Below are 17,868 nucleotides of genomic sequence, written 5' to 3' on the forward strand. Positions count from 1 at the left end.
GGATTAGGTGCCTCCTTCTCGGTATCCAAGTTCCACCAACATCTGCTGGTCCTTGGTAGTGCTTTCTGGCACAGGTATCTCCTGCTTAGTAACCGAGTTCCAGTACCGTCAGCTGGTCTTCGGCAGTTCCATTGGCTCTTGTACCTTCTGCTACCCATCCGGGTTCCAGTACCGTCAGCTGGTTTTCGGTAGTTCCTCAGCTTTCTTGTACCTTCTGCTACATTTCAAAGTTCAAGCTTTTTGAAATGGTTCTTGGTAATCACTCTGGATCTCCCTGACGAGGACCCTGAAGACGAGGACCCTGAAGACCAACCCTAAGAAGACAAGGACCCCGAAGACAACGACCCTGAAGACGAGGACCCTGAAGACCACCCCGAAGAAGACGAGGACCCTGAAGACCACCCCGAAAAAGACGAGGACCCTGAAGACCACCCCGAAGAAGACGAGGACCCTAAAGACCACCCCGAAGAAGATGAGGACCCCGAAGACGAGGACCCAGAAGACCAACCCGAAGAAGACGAGGACCCCGAAGACGAGGACCCCCGAAGACGAAGACCCTGAAGACCACCCCGAAGAAGACCAAGAAGATGACCCTGAAGAAGTTGACCAAGAGGACAAAGAAGAGAAGACAAGCACCAAGATACAGGAGAACAAGAGACAGAAAACCAAGAAGCAGAAATACAAGAAGCTGCAGAACAAAAAGCGGAAGAACATTAAGCATAAGACTAAAAATCAGAGCAAAAGATAATATCTAAATTATAAGCAGAAGATGACTAAGCAGTGTATGGGGGTGAGTCCGTTCCTCCTCGTGGTGCCCCTGGAAAAGACCTGCTGCTGCAGGCCAAACTGAACGCGGACAAATCCTGTTGTAAATCTTTTGTGACGGGCAGAACGAAAGGTGTAATGTCCAACCTTTTATAGATAACAACTACAGGAATGCCTGTCACAAATAAGAATATGATGAAGAAGAAGAATAAGAAGAAGATGAAGAAGTAGAATATGAAGAATGTAAAAAAAAAGAATAATACGAAGAAGGTGAAGAAGAAGAAGATGAAGAAGGTGAAGAAGAAGAGGATGAAAAAGATGCTGAGGATGATGAAGGAGAAAGTGTGGGAGAAGTAAAAAAGAAGGTGAAGAGCATGGAAGTAGTGAAACATAAATATCTGACAAAATATAAAAATACTTAACATAGTCAATATTTCTGTAACTCAGAACGTCTTAAAAAAAATATTAATTCCTGCTATTCCATTTGATTGGGCTAAACCTCTATGCCTTTATTGTCTCCCCCACCTCCCCCAATACATTCTACATTATTCTTAGTTGTTTTCCTTCATGTAGAATTAACCTACAAGGAAAGAAAGGGTTTATTTTCATTCCGATATTTCTGTCCCATTGACTTGCATTGGTTTCCGGTATCGGAATCGGTGATATCCGATACTTTTTCGGTATCGGTCCGATCCAATCCGATCCGATATTTCCCGATATCGGAAGGTATCGCTCAACACTACTCATGACCCAATATCAACATGGGTTTACGAGGGACCGTTCCTGTCAAACTAATCTGATCAGTTTTTATGAGGAGGCAAGTTCTGGACTGGACCAAGGAAATGCAGTGGATGTTGTGTATATGGACTTTTCAAAAGCTTTTGATACGGTTCCACACAAAAGGTTGATACATAATATGAGAACATTGGGGATAGGGGAAAAAATATGTATGTGGGTTAAGAATTGGCTCAGTGATAGGAAACAAAGGGTGGTTATTAATGGAAAACACTCAGACTGGGTCTCAGTTAACAGTGGGGTACCACAGGGGTCAGTATTGGGCCCCCTTCTTTTTAACATATTTATTAATGACCTTTTAGGGGCATACAGAGTAATGTTTCAATATTTGCAGATGACACTAAACTCTGCAGGGTAATCAATACAGAGGAGAACAATTTTATATTACAGGAGGATCTATGTAAACTAGAAGCTTGGGCTGATAAATGGCAAATGAGCTTTAATGGGGATAAATGTAAGGTAATGCACTTGGGCAGAGGAAATAAAATGTATAATTATATGCTTAATTGTAAAACACTGGGCAAAACTGTAACTGAAAAAGACCTGGGTGTATTGGTGGACGACAAGCTCACGTTTAGTGGCCAGTGTCAGGCTGCTGCAGCAAAGGCAAATAAAATAATGGGATGCATTAAAAGAGGCATAGATGCTCATGAGGAGAACATAATTTTACCTCTATACAAGTCATTAGTGCGACCACACTTAGAATACTGTGTACAATTCTGGTCTTCGGTGTATAAGAAAGACATAGCTGAACTAGAGTGGGTGCAGAGAAGAGCGACCAAGGTTATTAGAGGACTGGGGGGTCAGCAATACCAAGACAGGTTATTACACTTGGGGTTATTTACTGTGGAAAAAAGAAGGCTTAGGGGTGATCTTATTACTATGTACAAGTATATGAGGGGACAGTACAAAGACCTTTCTACTGATCTTTTTACTCTGAGGCCTGAGACGGGGACAAGGGGGCATCTTCTACGTCTGGAGGAAAGAAGGTTTAATCATAATCACAGATGGGGATTCTTTACTGTAAGAGCAGTGAGACTATGGAACTCTCTGCCGCATGATGTTGTAATGAGTGATTCACTGTTAAAATTTAAGAAGGGCATGGATGCCTTTCTTGAAAAGTATAATATTACAGGTTATAAATACTAGATTCCTTGATAGGGCATTGATCCAGGGAACTAGTCTGATTGTCGTATGGAGTCGGGAAGGAATTTTTTTCCCCAATGTGGAGCTTAGTGTTTGCCACATGGTTTTTTTTTGCCTTCCTCTGGATCAACAATGGGTTGAACTAGATGGACTTAGTCTTCCTTCAACCTTAAGAACTATGTTACTATGTTATATCACATGTGTTTACGTCAGTATGAAGGTCTACATCACATGTAAGGGAAGCATGAAAAAAGGAACTATAAACCAAAAAAATATAGGAAAGACACCTAATAAGAATTTTTATTTATACGTAGACTTATAATCACAAAACAAAATTATTTAAGACATCACTTTAACATTTTTATTGCCCCCTCTGTTAGTAATCAGCACTGTGTTTACGGAGTGTGCATTCAATTACCATATTTACCCATCGCTGTCTTTTGCCATTTCCAGCGCTGCTCTAGTCCTCTCCTGCAACATGAAATCACAGTTGTGACCAGTTGACTCATACAGCATTTTCTGTGTTAAATAAAAGTCACTTTTGCAATTTAAGTCTTTGAAACTCAGAATGAGACTCTTATATGCTAACATTAAGAAATGAACAAACTGTCCACTGTGTGAGCTGGACAGTCAGAGCTATGGGGAGATAAACGGAGCAGTACTGGAAACAGCAGAAGACAGTGATGGGTAAGAATTTTAATACACACTACGCACACATTACTGATTGCTAACACAGGGGAAATAAAAAAAATGCTGGAGTGGTCATTATTGAGATCTATTATTTGTTACTTACTACATCAGAGTTGAAAGGCTTCACATTGATGTTCCGAATGGAGCTGCTTGTCAAGGACCACACCTTTGTTTTGTGCTTGAATGCTGCTCTCACCTTAAGAAAAAAAGAAATTATATATCACACATGTGATAAGTGATTGCTAAGTAACAATTTCTTTATATTTAGACTATCAGATGACTTTAAGACTAGGTTAATAGCACATCTGTGGGGCATCTTGAAATAATCCACTGAAAGTATGCCTCAAACATAAAGTACAAAGCTGTATACCTAATGTAGTTACATACAGTTGAAACCAGAAGTTTACATACACTATATAAAAAGACACATATGCATGTTTTTCTCAATATCTGACTTGAAATCAGAATAAACCTTTCCAGTTTTAGGTCAATTAGGATTAGCAAAATTTTTAGTATTTGCCAAATGCCAGAATAATGAGAGAAAGAGAATGTTTTAAGGCGTTTTTTATTACTTACTGCAAAGTCAAAAGTTTACATACACTAAGATTACAATGCCTTTAAACAATTCTGGACGGCCCATATGATGATGTCATGTGTTTGGAAGCTTCTGATAGGTATTTTAGCAACATCTGAGTTAATTAGTGACACACCCGTGGATGTATTTTAATGCACACCTGAAACACACTGCTTCTTTGTGTAGCATCATGGGAAAGTCTAAAGAAATCAGCCAAGACATCAGGAAGAGAATTATGGACTTGCACAAGTCTGGCTCATCCTTGAGTACAATTTCAAGATACCTGAAGGTGCCTCGTTCATGTGTACAAACAATTATACGCAAGTACAAACTTTATGGGAATGTCTAGCCATCATACCGCTCAGGAAGGAGACGAGTTCTGTGCCCCAGAGATGAACGTGCTTTAGTCCGACATGTGCATATCAACCCAAGGACAAAAGCAAAAGACCTTGTGAAGATGATGGCGGAAGCTGGTAAGGCCACTCTGCCAGGAAGAAGCCATTACTCCAAAAGAAACATAAAAAAAGCCAGATTAATGTTTGCAAATGCACACACGAACACAGACCTTATTTTTTGGAGACATGTCCTGTGGTCTGATGAAACTAAAATTGAACTTTTTGGGCATAATGACCATCGCTACGTTTGGAGGAAAAAGGGAGAAGCTTGGAAGCCTAAAAACCCCAACTGTGAAACACGGGGGTGGCAGCATTATGTTGTGGGGTTGTTTTGCTGCCGGAGGGACTGGTGCACTTCACCAAATAGATGACATCATGAGAAAAGAAGATTATGTGGCAATACTGAAGCAACATCTCAAGACATCCGCCAGGAAGTTAAAGCTTGGGTGAAAATGGGTCTTCCAAATGGACAATGACCCGAAGCATACTGCCAAAATGGTAACAAAGTGGCTTAAGGATAACAAAGTCAATGTTTTGGAGTGGCCATCACAAAGCCCTGATCTCAATCCTATTGAAAATTTATGGACAAAGCTGAAAAGGCAGGTATGAACACGGCAACCTACAAACCTGGATCAGTTACACCAGTTTTGTCAGGAGGAATGGGCCCAAATTCCAACCAACTATTGTGAGAAGTTTGTGGAAGGATATCCCAAACGTTTGACCCAAGTCATTCAGCTTAAGGGCAATGGTACCAAATATTAATGAAATGTATGTAAACTTTTGATTTTGCAGTAATAAAAATGCCTTAAAACATTCACTCTCTCTCATTATTCTGGCATTTGGCAAATATTAAAAATTATGGCAATGCTAATTGACCTAAAACGGGAAAGGTTTATTCTGATTTCATGTCAGATATTGAGAAAAACATGCATATGTGTCTTCTAACATAGTGTGTGTAAACTTCTGGTTTCAACTGTTCATCTATGATTTAATTAAGAGACAGTCTTTTGTGGTAATTGCTAAGCTGTTCACAAAAATATAAAGGCTCAAAAAAGAGAATTTGAGCAAATAGTACGCATACACTGTATTGTCATACAAGCAAACGCACAAATACTAACAAAGCTATAAACTCAAATCATAGGAAGCTCAGCATTTTTTCTTAATTAACCATATGCCACCAAGGTTTCTGGGCTACTGTACTTTTAGGAGTCGAGTTTTAAGTATCAAATTAATGGTTATGAACGCCTTAAACTATTTAATTTCTTAATCACAAATGTTCCTTTGTGAAGATTATTACCACAATGAAGGTATGTCAGGCTGTAAGTTGTTTGGGCAAAGTAAAGTTGACAACTTAAGTATTAGCTATGAAAAAGCTCATCAAAATAGCTAATTGTTAACATGACACAAAATTGAAAGAATAATTTTAACTAATCCTATCAAATACTTAGGCACTTAGCAGAAACATCATAATGCTTTTCTGAGGATATGTATATAAAAAAGTATCTGACATTTGCATTAATCCAAAGCTCAAGTCTAACTATCTCCGTAGAGATCCCTACTGATCCATTATCTTAGCATTATAACAAATTTAATATTTATGTAAGTGATATAAAATTTCTGGAAAGAGTGGAAAGTAGAATGAGAAAAGCTTTAGAGAATAAACTGTAAAAGCCAGAGAAATGTTCACATTTTTTAACAGACACTTACAGAAGCTAATGATGATGCAAACTTTTTAAGGCAGCTAGGGGTTAGTTCCTAGTTTTCTCTAATCTCCACCTATTCATCCAGTCTCGACAAAATGACTGAGGTGTGAAAATGCACAGGGCGGCATGAAATGAAGAAATAAATCTCACTGCTATTTATGACAGCCGATGTTCTAAAAGTAATGAGGATTTTATAAATTAATGTGACACTGAAAATATGAAAGGTTTTGCATGTCTATTCATTTTCTCACGCAGAAGTGACAAGGGCAACATATGTTTCGTTTTAAGATCTATGCATTTAGCACTTAGCTTGCTGTACATATATATAACTTACCTCTGAATTGAGAAGGCAATGGAATAGGAAGATGAAAAATCCCTAAAATAAGAAAAATGACAATAATTACACCACTTCATATACTTTATATATGGATCTCATGTTAAAACCTTTTTCATACAGTCTGTAAAGACTACAGCAAAGGAATTAATTAGGTGCTGCTTCTGCTTATGATAATATTCTGGTTCTTTAAATTTTCCAAACTCTACAAGAAAAAGAAGAACTGAAAAGTAATGGGTTACTATGGGAAACACTACTGTTTTTATCTATCTACTCCAGCATATTCTCCCCTCATTGCCGCTTTCCACCATAATTGCATCTTATAAAAGAAGAAAATGTATTATCTTGATATATTAAAACAGGGACATCATTTATGATTATACCCATTAATTATTACTCTAAATTTCCAAACGGGGCCAAAAAGAAGTTTCTTGTTTTTTTATGGAGTTACGCTAGCAGCATTGATACTCCATGTGACTCTAGAGAACTAAGGAGTGTATTTTTCAGCTCCACTAATTGGCCCTTTGTGGCTATTTAAAAGATGAAATCATATTGACTAGTATAGCTTGGCTTGGCCATCAGACTAAGTGTTTATCTTTTTTTCTGAAGAAATTGTTAATTAGCATGTAACATGACATGCTATCACAGAATATAATAAAATTGCAGAAATCATCCAAACACCCATCTTAAAATGATTCTCCGGAACTGGCAGAACTCTAAGTGGTAGACAATATCATTGTGCAAGACTAGTGATGAGCGAGCACTAAAATGCTCGGATACTTGTTGCTCGGGTCGAGCAAATAGGAATGCTCAAGTGCTCGGTCCGAGTAATGAGCCCAATGTACGTCTATGGGAAACTCGAGAATTTTTCCGGCGCCCCTCCCCCCAGCGGTCTGCAGAAGGCCTAAAAATTGCCCAAATTGATGGGAACATTGCTCAAATGACATGGGAACAGCATGGGGAAGACCCCTGGAAGCATCTCTGACGCCCAGGTCACTGCTGTATTACGCCACTTTTACGGACTCGCAATAAAACATACAAAAAAACAAACAAAATGGAAACAAAAATGCTCCTCCACACCTTGGGCTATGTTCACACTCAGCGTTTTTGATGCATTTTTGCACTTTTGCATTGCTTTCAATTGTGAAAAATACATTCACCGGTAAATGTCATTTTAATATTTACAACCTTATGTGGGCATGTGGTTTGTGAGACATCATCAGACACAATCTGTTTCATTTATGAAAGAGGACTCTGAAAGTCACAAAGACTTTTTATAGGGCCATGAGGCGGCCCTTACTATTCTTAAAGGGCCAGCAGTCGACCTTCACTATTGTTAGAGGACGATCTGCCGGCTATGCTTTCTTGTTCCCATTATTAAAGAGTGGGTCTCCTATACTGTTATTACGTATTCAGTGACTGCAAGGGCTGCCAAAAATTTGGACACACCCCACTGCCCCTTTGAAGAGACATAGAGGACAGCATTAGTTAAAAAAATGTTCCCATTATAAAGGAGTGGGTCTACTATAGTGGTAATGCTTATACAGTGACTGCAAGGGCTTCCAAAATTTAGGAAAAACCCCAATAACAATTTAAAGACACATAGAGGTGGACCACAGTAATGACATGCTCCTATTAGAAAGGAGTGGGTCTGCAATCCAGATATAGAGTATGCAGTTAGTACAAGGGCTGCCAAAATTTAGGAAAAATCCCAATAACAATTTAAAGACACATAGAGGTGGGCCTCAGTAATGACATGTTCCCATTAGAAAGGAGTGGGTCTGCTATCCAGTTATAGGGTATGCAGTGAGTACAAGGGCTGCCAAAATGTATGAAAATCCCCAATAACAATTTAAGTACACACAGAGGTGGGTCTCAGTAACAATATGTTCCTATTAGAAAGGAGTGGGTCTGCTATCCAGTTATAGGGTATGCAGTAGTGTTGAGCCACCCCCGTAGTGTTCGGGTTCAGTTCGTCGAACACCGGCATGTTCGCCAAACTGTTCGTCGAATGGTTCGTCGAACACCGCTAAAACCAATGGCAGGCAAACAAAAACACATAGAAACACATAGAAAACACCTTCAAAGGTGTCCAAAAGCTGACAAACTGCTCAGAAGCCACAACTAACACATGGAAAAGTGACAAGTACATATAGTCATGCGAAAAGAAAAGAGGTGGAGGAGTAAAAGGAGGGGGAGACACAGATATAGGCATGTCATGCCCTTCTAAAATCAAGAAATGCTAGAGTAAAAATCTAAAATCAGCCTACCAACACTCAGACGTCGTGACAAGAAAATTAAAAAAATAAATATCTTTAGGTAGAATGGCGGTTCCATTCAGAACACTTTCCTTACAAGACGTAGTGGTATCCTCGTTGGGAGTCGTGCCAAAAACGGAACCCAATACATTCGGACTAATCCACCATTTGTCATATCCAAGGGGCAGGTCAGTAAATAACAACATTGATGCGGAACCAAGTACAGTAGTATATACAGTACCTCCTTTGACAAGGCAATCAGGCGGGTTAAGAAGTTGGGAAGGGGCACCCTAGCGGCCAAAACAGACATTGAGGGGGCGTTCCGGTTACTTACTACCTGTGCCTCCGAATAGTGTCCGCCTATTGGGCTGCTTCTGGGAAGGAGCATACTATATAGATCGCTGTTTTCCCATGGGGTGCTCCATATCCTGCTGACTACTTGAGGCGTTTAGTTGCTTCCTCGAATGGGTCGTCATGGACGTTTCTAAGGGGGCACATATTATCCATTACCTCGACGACTTCTTATGCCTGGGCCCAAAAGATTCACCACAGTCTGAATACACGCTGTAGTCCACCTGTGAGAAGGAGAGAGCAGGAGGGAGAGAGGACACCACAGAGCCGAAGGGTTAGATGGAGAACGGAAGAAGGAAAGAGGGCGAGGGAGGTAAGGGAGTACAGTGGAAGGCTGACCTGAGCTCCCCCACGTTCCTGCTGGGCGGGGAACAGCCCTGGGAAGAAAAGTCGCTTGTGCATCCCTTTGAAGTTACGGGCGCGAGCGGGCAGATGGACTACGCTGGAGTGCGAAGCCGACACGGCCAGGCCGTTCCTGCCCGTGCGACCTCCGTGTCGCTGGGTTTGTGCTAGAGCTGCGGTGGACCCTGATGGCCAGCCCCCCTCTCCCAATACTGGTGCCTGTCTGCTGGTGGGTCGAGACCCCCCGCGGTGGAGGCAGGTCTAAGCTCTGTAATTTAAATTGGCTCTGTAATTTGAATGAGTACACTTTAAATCCTTTTACAAGGATCTATTGGAGGGCAAGTCTGGTGCCAGCAGTCGCGGTAATTCCAGCTCCAGTAGCGTCCACTAAAGCAGCAGTTAAAAGCTTTTATAAGGATCGAGCTTGGCGGTCCACAGCAAGGCATGTTACCGCCAGTCCCAGCCCCTTTGCCTTGGGGCGCCTCCCCGATGCTCTTGACTGAGTGTCCCGGGGGCCCGAAGCGTTTCCTTTGAAAAAATTAAGTGTCCAAAGCACAGGTGGTGAAGCTTGCTTAACAGCTGGGCTACTCCGCTGACTAGCAGACACTGCTACTAGGCCCAAAGTATTGCCTGGGCTAGATGCATTTAAAAATTAGTAATTAGATTTACAGGCGGTGTAGCTTGCTTAATAGCTGGGCTACTCCGCTGACTAGCAGACACTGCTACTAGGCCCAAAGTATTGCCTGGGCTAGATGCAGTTAAAAATTTGTAATTAGATCTACAGACGGTGTAGCTTGCAAAACAGCTGGACTACTCCGCTGACTAGCAGACACTGCTACTAGGCCCAAAGTATTGCCTGGGCTATATGCAGTTAAAAATTTGAAATTAGATCTTCAAGCGGTATAGCTTGCTTAATATCTGGGCTACTCTGCTGACTAGCAGACACTGCTACTAGGCCCAAAGTATTGCCTGGGCTAGATGCAGTTAAAAATTTGTAATTAGATCTACAGGCGGTGTAGCTTGCTTAACAGCTGGGCTACTCCGCTGAGTAGCAGACACTGCTACTAGGCCCAAAGTATTGCCTGGGCTAGATGCAGTTAAAGATTTGTAATTAGTTTTACAGGCGGTGTAGCTTGCTTAACAGCTGGGCTACTCTGTTGACGAGCAGACACTGCTACTAGCCCAAAAGGATTTCCTGGGTTAGATGCAGTAAAAAATTGTTATTAGATACACAGGTGGTGTAGCTTGCTTCAGATGGGCTACTCCGCTGAATACGAGACATTGCTGCTAGCCCAAAATGATTGGCTTCGTTAGATGAAGTAAAAAATTGTTATTAGATACACAGGCGGTGTAGCTTGCTTCACAGCTGGGCTACTACGCTGACTAGCAAACACTGAAGCTTTGGAGCAGACCTCTGATTCCAAGGCTATAGTATGAGTAAACAGCTCTGCAGACTCAACCATCTATGTTATCCCAAGCCATAGTGTATGTAGTTTCTTACGGTTAAAACGGGGAGGGAGCGACCCGACCCACCTGGAATTGACGATGCCAACGTCATGTAAAACACATCAAGGGGACTCCAAAAATAGTCTCAATTTTTTCCAAAAATTGTGGCACAGACACCACTTAAGTGGCATCAATTGCCCCAGAGTTGCTTAAAATGGTTGAGGTGATTTTCCAAAATCCTCAAGCTTTTAGTCTCCTCAGGATGACACAGGGGTTGAAAAGTCCTTGCGGATCCATGATTTGTTCATCTTTATGAACATGAGCTGTCTACATTCTCAGTGGACAGCCGCGTGCGCTTATCTGTCAGCACACCACCAGCAGCGCTGAACACACATTCAGAGAGAACGCTGGCTGCGGGGCACGACAAGTTCTCCAAGGCGTGAGTGGCGAGCTCAGACCATTTTTCCAGATTGGAAGCCCAAAATGAGCAAGGGTCCAGTGACACAGTCATGGCTTCGATGTTCACTTGGAGATACTCCTGTACCATCCTCTCTAGGCGTTGACTATGTGTCAGACTTCTTGACTCCTGTGGCCTTTCAAAGGATGGTCTAAAAAATTGGTGAAACGATTCCACAAAATTGCTGTTACCAGCAGATACGGTGTTACTGTTACGGTTTGAGTGATGAAGACTCGACAGTCCCACGGTTTGCAAGATAGAACTGTGAGATTCACTACGTGCACCACTGGTGTTTTGTGGAAAAGCAGATGTAAGATTCTGTAACAGCCTCTGCTGATACTCCTGCATGCGTGAATCCCTTTCTATGGCAGGAATTATTTAGGCAAATTTACTTTTGTACCGGGGTTCTAAGAGTGTTGAAACCCAGTAGTCGGGATTACTTTGAATTCTGACAATCCGAGGGTCATGTTGCAGGTAGTGCAGCAAGAAGGCACTCATGTGTCTTGCGCATCCAGGAGGACCAAGTCCTTATTGTGTTGGTGGCAAGGTAAGAATCATGCTTCCTTCCTCTGCCCTCTCCCCCCAACCTCGCACAACAGAAATGTGATCAAGGTCTCCCTCATCTGATGAGTCTTCCATGCCCATCGCCAGTTCGTCCTCCACTTCTTCCTGGGCTCCTGCACCTTCCTCAACAGTTTGGCTGCTACCATGCGCCCTCGTTAATCCCTCTCCCCCACCCTCCCATGCCTGCCGCCTTGGTGCTGCCGACCGTCTGGACATTGGAGATGTTATCCCTTCCGCATATGACTCCTCCTGTACTTCCTCCCCCTCCTCTTGTCCCACCACCTGACTCCGAATACTGTTTAAAGTGTGCTCCAGCATGTAAATGACCGGAATAGTCATGCTGATAATGGCATCGTCAGCACTAAACATCTTCGTCGCCATTTCAAAACTGTGCAGAAGGGTGCATAGGTCCCTGATCAGAGACCACTCCTGCAGCGTGATTTGCCCCACCTCTGGATCTCGTTGGCCCAGGCTATACGTTATAACTCATCGGTGCTGCCACAGTCGCTACAACATGTGCAGAGTTGAATTCAATTGTGTCGGCACATCACATTTCAGCCGGTGAACTGGCAGGCCCAACGACTTCTGTAGAGATGTAAGTCGTTGAGCTGCGGGATGGCGGAAGTGAGCACACAGTGACCGTGCCCTCTGCAGAAGGCCATCTAGTCCAGTATAGTGGGATAAAAATTGCTGGACAACCAGTTTCAACACGTGAGCCATACAAGGCACGTGTGTGACATTGCCCCGGTGAAGGGCCACACCCAGGTTTGCAGCATAGTCGCACACGGCCTTCCCTGGCTGCAGGTTCAGTGGAGACAACCATTCATGAAACTCAGTCTCCAGAGCTGACCACAACTCCTCAGCTGTGTGACTCACATTTCCCAGACATTTCAAAGTAAACACCTCCTGATGCCATTGAGCCCTGCTGCCAGCATAGTAAGGAGGAGTGCAGGATTCCTTCTGAGCAGTTAGAACTCGTGTGGCATTACCAGACAGGTTTTGGGTGCAGGTGGAGGGCCGAGAGGAGGTTGAGGAGGCAGAAGCAGTGGAGGAACTTCTAGATAAAGAGGATTGACGCACAACTCGTGGGGACGGCAAGACTTGGACAGCAGCCCTTTGTCGTGCTGTCACCATAGTTACCCAATGCCCAGTCAGCGACATGTAACGCCCCTGTCCGTGCCTACTTGTCCAAGTGTCTGTGGTGAAATGCACCCTGTCACACACAAAGTTTCTCAAGGAAGCGGTGATGTTGTGTGCGACATGCTGGTGTAGCGCAGGCACAGCTTTCTTTGAGAAGTAGTGGCGACTGGGCATCTAGTACTGGGGCACTGTGACGGGCATAATGTCTCGAAAATCCTCTGTGTCCACCAGGCGGAAAGGCAGCATTTCTGTAGCCAACAGCTTGCAGATGGTGAAATTCAACCTCTTAGCTTTGTCATGGCTAGGAGGAAATGGTCTTTTACTTGTCCACATTTGAGGGACCGAGGGCTGGCTGTTGTGCTTAGACAGGGTTGAGTAAGGTGTCCCCGGCAAACTGCTGGTCTGTGAGGAAGATGCAGGGGGACATGTTATGTTGCCTTGATCCAAAGGTAGTGCTCTCGATGTCGGAGAGCGCTCAACACCAGCAGATGTTTCCACTTCCAAATGAACTGACCACCTGCTAATCACACTGGCTGTTGCGGGTAAAGAGGTGGCAGGTCTGCGTCCAAAAACATGTGTGACTGCTGTCCCCCCAGTCACAGAGGATGAAGAGGCCGCGGATGCACAAGATGGGGCAGACGGTGGTTGGCAACTTATGCTTCATATCCATGTGACGGTTCATGCATGAATTACTCAAACTATGGATTTTTTGGCCTCTACTTAGCTTTTGGTGACAAATGTTACAGATAACATGAGTTGAGTCATCCTTTGCGATCTCAAAGAATGCCCAGGCGATGCAAGGCTTAGAGCCCATGTGACCTGAAGAGCCATCACGACTTGTGGTCAGAGGCACAGTTGTGCTTGAGGATGCAGTTGTTGAAATGCTTCCAGTACTCCATCTCTGTCCAGGAAGGCGCAACCTAACCTCGTCGTCACTAGCATCCTCCTCCACCTCCTCTGCTGACCTCATCGACTGGCTGACTGTGGGTTGACAGTAAGTGGGATCTCCAACCTCGTCATCATCACCCTGTGTGTTCTCACACCCATCGTCCTCAGAGCCAACCTCTTCCTGCCCTGACCAAAAGTCAAGTTGTCGCTCCAATCAGGTATCTGAGTCTCATCATCATCTAACTCATTGTCTCCAATAACAGGGGTTACAGTTTGGGAACGAGGGTCTACATTATGCTCAGAACCTTCTTCATCTGGGCCTGGATCCGACTCATAAACATTCTGGGCATCAGTGCAGATCATTTCCTCATCTGGATTCACAGAAGCTCTGGAGCAGACCTCTGATTCCCAGGCTATAGTATGAGTAAACAGCTCTGCAGACTCAACCATCTGTGTTACCCCATACTCAGATAGGCAGCTGGAGACTTGGGAGCTGTGAGGAAGCAAGTGCGATTGGGGTGACACCTCTGAGGACTGGAGTATTTGTGATGTTGAAGTTGAGGTGGAGGAGAGCCCACTTGAAGGAGCACTTGATATCCGTTGAAGCACCTGCTGTTTTTGTGCCTCATCTGGAATTTGTAGCGATGGGCGTGCCCGTAAGAAAGGGATCATGTCACATTGTCCACAAAAAGAAGTAGACATCTTATTTTGGCTGGATGATGGTCTTTCTTCTGCAGATGTTACTGTTGCTTTACCACCTACTCCACGGACACAACCTTTTTTTCCCTTTCCAACATGCCTATTCCCCTTTCAACCAGCAGCAGGCCTTTTGCCACTCATTTTGGTGGTTAACTAATTGGCAACTCTGGAGTTGTTTGCACAAAAAACGATGGATGGAAACTGAGCAGAGCTGAGTGGCCAAACTGTGGTACTAGCCCAAAAGGATTGGCTGGGTTAGATGCAGTAAAACAATTTTATTAGATACACAGGCGGTGAAGCTTGCTTCACAGCTGGGCTACTCCAATGACTACGAGACACATCTACTAGGCCCAAAAGGATTTCCTGGGTTAGATGCAGTAAAAAATTAGAATTAGATACACAGGCGGTGTAGCTTCCTTCACAGGTGGGCTACTCCACTGACTATCAGACACTGCTACTAGCCCTAAAGGATTTCCTGGGTTAGATACAGTAAAAAATTTGAATTATATTCACAGGCAGTGTAGCTTCCTTCACAGTTTGGCTACTCCGCTGACTACGAGACACTGCTACTATGCCCAAAAGGATTTACTGGGTAAGATGCAGTAAAAAATTGTTATTAGATACACAGGCGGTGTAGCTTCCTTCACAGGTGAGCTACTCCGCTGACTACCAGACACTGCTACTAGGCCCAAAAAGATTTCCTGGGTTAGATGCAGTAAAAAATTGTTATTAGATACACAGGTGGTGTAGCTTGCTTCAGATGGGCTACTCCACTGACTACCAGACACTGTTACAGGCCCAAAAGGATTGGCTGGCTTAGATGCAGTAAAAAATTGGTATTAGATACACAGGTGGTGTAGCTTGCAACACAGATAGGCTACTCCAATGACTAACAGACACTGCTACAGGCCCAAAAGGATTGGCTGAGCTACATTTCGCCAAATGCTGTGAAAAACACTTGCACAGCACTGGCACAGACCTGCCTGGAAAAAAGTGCTATGAACTGCTGTAACCTAGCCCTCAAAAGGGCTGCAATTAGAACTAGTCCCTACTCCCTAAACCTATCTCTCTATTTAACTGGAAATTCGCTCGCAATTCACACAATTATACTGTATAGCGCCCACAGCAGCAGCAGTGCCGTCTAACACTCAGCTGCAGCAGTGAGAAAATGGTGGCGACGGAGAAAATGGCTGGGTCTTATAGGGCAAGGACATGTGACAAACACAGCCAATGACACATGCCCTTGCTTGTGTGAAAAAAAGCACTTCGCTCCGTGTGTGCGCTGCTGATAGGCTGACAGATTGCACCTCCCCACTGTAAATGCGGGAAAGAGAAAAAAAAATGGAGATCTTCATTATTCCTGCAGAGATCCATCCCCGGCCCCTCCCCCCGCCCACTCAACACTGAAACTGTCTATTAACATTGATTAACAGTATTACTGTGAAAAAATCCAGTTACGCTTTTGGTGCACGAACAGTTATCGAACATAACCTCGAACAGCCGAATTTTTGGCAAATTGTTCGAGTTTGTCGAACGACTCGAACACCGCCCAAAACAGCTCGAATTTGAGATTGGCGAACAGTTTGAGTCGAACACCACTCATCTCTAGTATGCAGTGAGTACAAGGGCTGACAAAATTTATGAAAAACCCCAATAACTATTGGCAAGGTACTCCCTCAGTATCTTCTGAAACTTTTCCCTCCCTGTGAGAGTGCCCCGTGCCTCAGGGCCTGTGCGATGGGAGGGCCTGAGAAAACTGTCCCAGAACTTTGACAGTGTTCCCCTGCCTCTGCTGGATTGGATTTGTGTGTCTCTCGCCTGTACTCCTTGGTTTTCCAACGAACTGTGACCTCTGCCCCCAGCGTTTTCAGATGGGAATTTTTTAATAATTCTGCAACAAGGGCCTTCTGGTACTGCCCCAGTTTATTAGGCCTGTCCGGTACAGGAATAAGAGATGGAAAGTTCTCCTTGTAGCATGGGTCTAGAAGTGTCACCAACCAGTAAGGTCTGTCACCCAAAATTTGGACAACACGAGGGTCACGGGAAAGGAAGTGTAACATAAACTCAACCATGTGTGCCAGACTGCTAACAGGCAAGTAGTGATGATCGAGCATGCTCGTTTATCAAGATTTATGAGCATGCTCGCACGAGCACTTTTTATCTTCAGCGTGCTTGGGGGTTAAGTTTTCGTCGCTCCGTGAACATGATTTGCGACTGTTTGACAGCTTTAATACATGTGAGGAATGCTGGAAGAACAGGCACTCCTCACATGTATTAAAGCTGTCAAACAGTCGCAAATCATGTTCACGGAGTAATGAAAACTTAACCCCCGAGCACGCTGACGATAATAGGTGCTCACCCGAGCATGCTCGTAAATCTCGAGCAACGAGCATGCTCGAGCATCACTACAGGCAAGACTTCCATGTCCTCACCAAGAGGATGACTGACCATGCTCTCCTCCTCCTCCTCCCTGTCCTCAGGCCATCCACGCTGAACAGACGGTATAACAGTTGTGCAGGTAGTACCGTCTATAGAGCAGGAAACTAGCTCCTGTTCTTCCTTCTCCTCCTCCTCCTCATTGTCACCCAATTCACGTTGGGATGAGATGAGGCTGAGCTGTGTGGAATCACCCTGTATGGTTCCTTGCTCCATCTCATTGTGCTCCGCCTGCAATGCATCCTCATTGATTGTGAGCAGAGAGCGTTTCAGAAGACAGAGAAGCAGGATTACGACGCTAATTATGGCGTCATCGCCACTCACCATCTTGGTGGAGTCCTCAAAGTTTTGGAGAATGGTACAGATGTCTGAAATCCATGTCCACTCCTGAGATCTTATGTGTGGAGTCTGACCTGAATACCGACAGCCTTGTTGATGCTGGTAGTCATCTGCTCACAAATCCTTCTCAACATCTGCAGTGTAGAGTTCCAATGCGTGGGGACATCACACACCAGTCTGTGAGCCGGAAGCTGCAAACGCTGCTGAAGCATGGCAAGGGCGGTGGAAGCTGTAGCTGACTTTCTGAAATGGGCACACACGCAGTGTACTTTGACAAGCAGATCCGGCAGATCTGGGTAGGTTTTGAGAAACTGCTGACCCACAAGTTTAAGCACATGGGCCAGGCATGGTAGGTGTGTGAGCACGCCTCGCTTCAGAGCCGTCACCAGGTTCCGGCCATTGTCACACACGACCATGCCTGGCTGTAGGGTCAGTGGTGTCAGCCACAGATCTGCCTGCTCTTTCAGAGCTGTCAACAACTCTTCAGCATTGTGCGGTTTGTCACCTAAGCATATTAGCTTCAGCACAGCCTGTTGCCGCTCGGCT

At 44.2% G+C, this 17,868-nt stretch overlaps 1 protein-coding gene across 5 annotated transcripts in view; it reads right to left on the bottom strand.

Moving 5' to 3' along the window:
• ADGRD1 (adhesion G protein-coupled receptor D1) overlaps window positions 1–17,868 on the bottom strand; it is a 1,511,981-nt gene that overhangs the window by 33,296 nt on the left and 1,460,817 nt on the right. For 4 of the 5 annotated variants that reach the window (XM_073676103.1, XM_073676100.1, XM_073676102.1 and 1 more), the window contains 2 exons: window positions 6,403–6,444; window positions 3,500–3,592 (listed from right to left, as the gene is read on the bottom strand). In XM_073676103.1, the coding sequence (XP_073532204.1) occupies window positions 3,500–3,592; window positions 6,403–6,444 (135 nt within the window). Of the gene's footprint in view, window positions 1–3,133; window positions 3,178–3,499; window positions 3,593–6,402; window positions 6,445–17,868 lie in introns of all 5 variants that reach the window. The other variant, XM_073676101.1, reaches the window with a different exon arrangement.

The sequence above is a fragment of the Phyllobates terribilis genome, unplaced genomic scaffold (genome assembly GCF_046119375.1).
Source record: "Phyllobates terribilis strain yellow unplaced genomic scaffold, ASM4611937v1 Scaffold_1__5_contigs__length_1240528914, whole genome shotgun sequence".
NCBI classification, from domain to species: Eukaryota; Metazoa; Chordata; class Amphibia; order Anura; family Dendrobatidae; genus Phyllobates; species Phyllobates terribilis.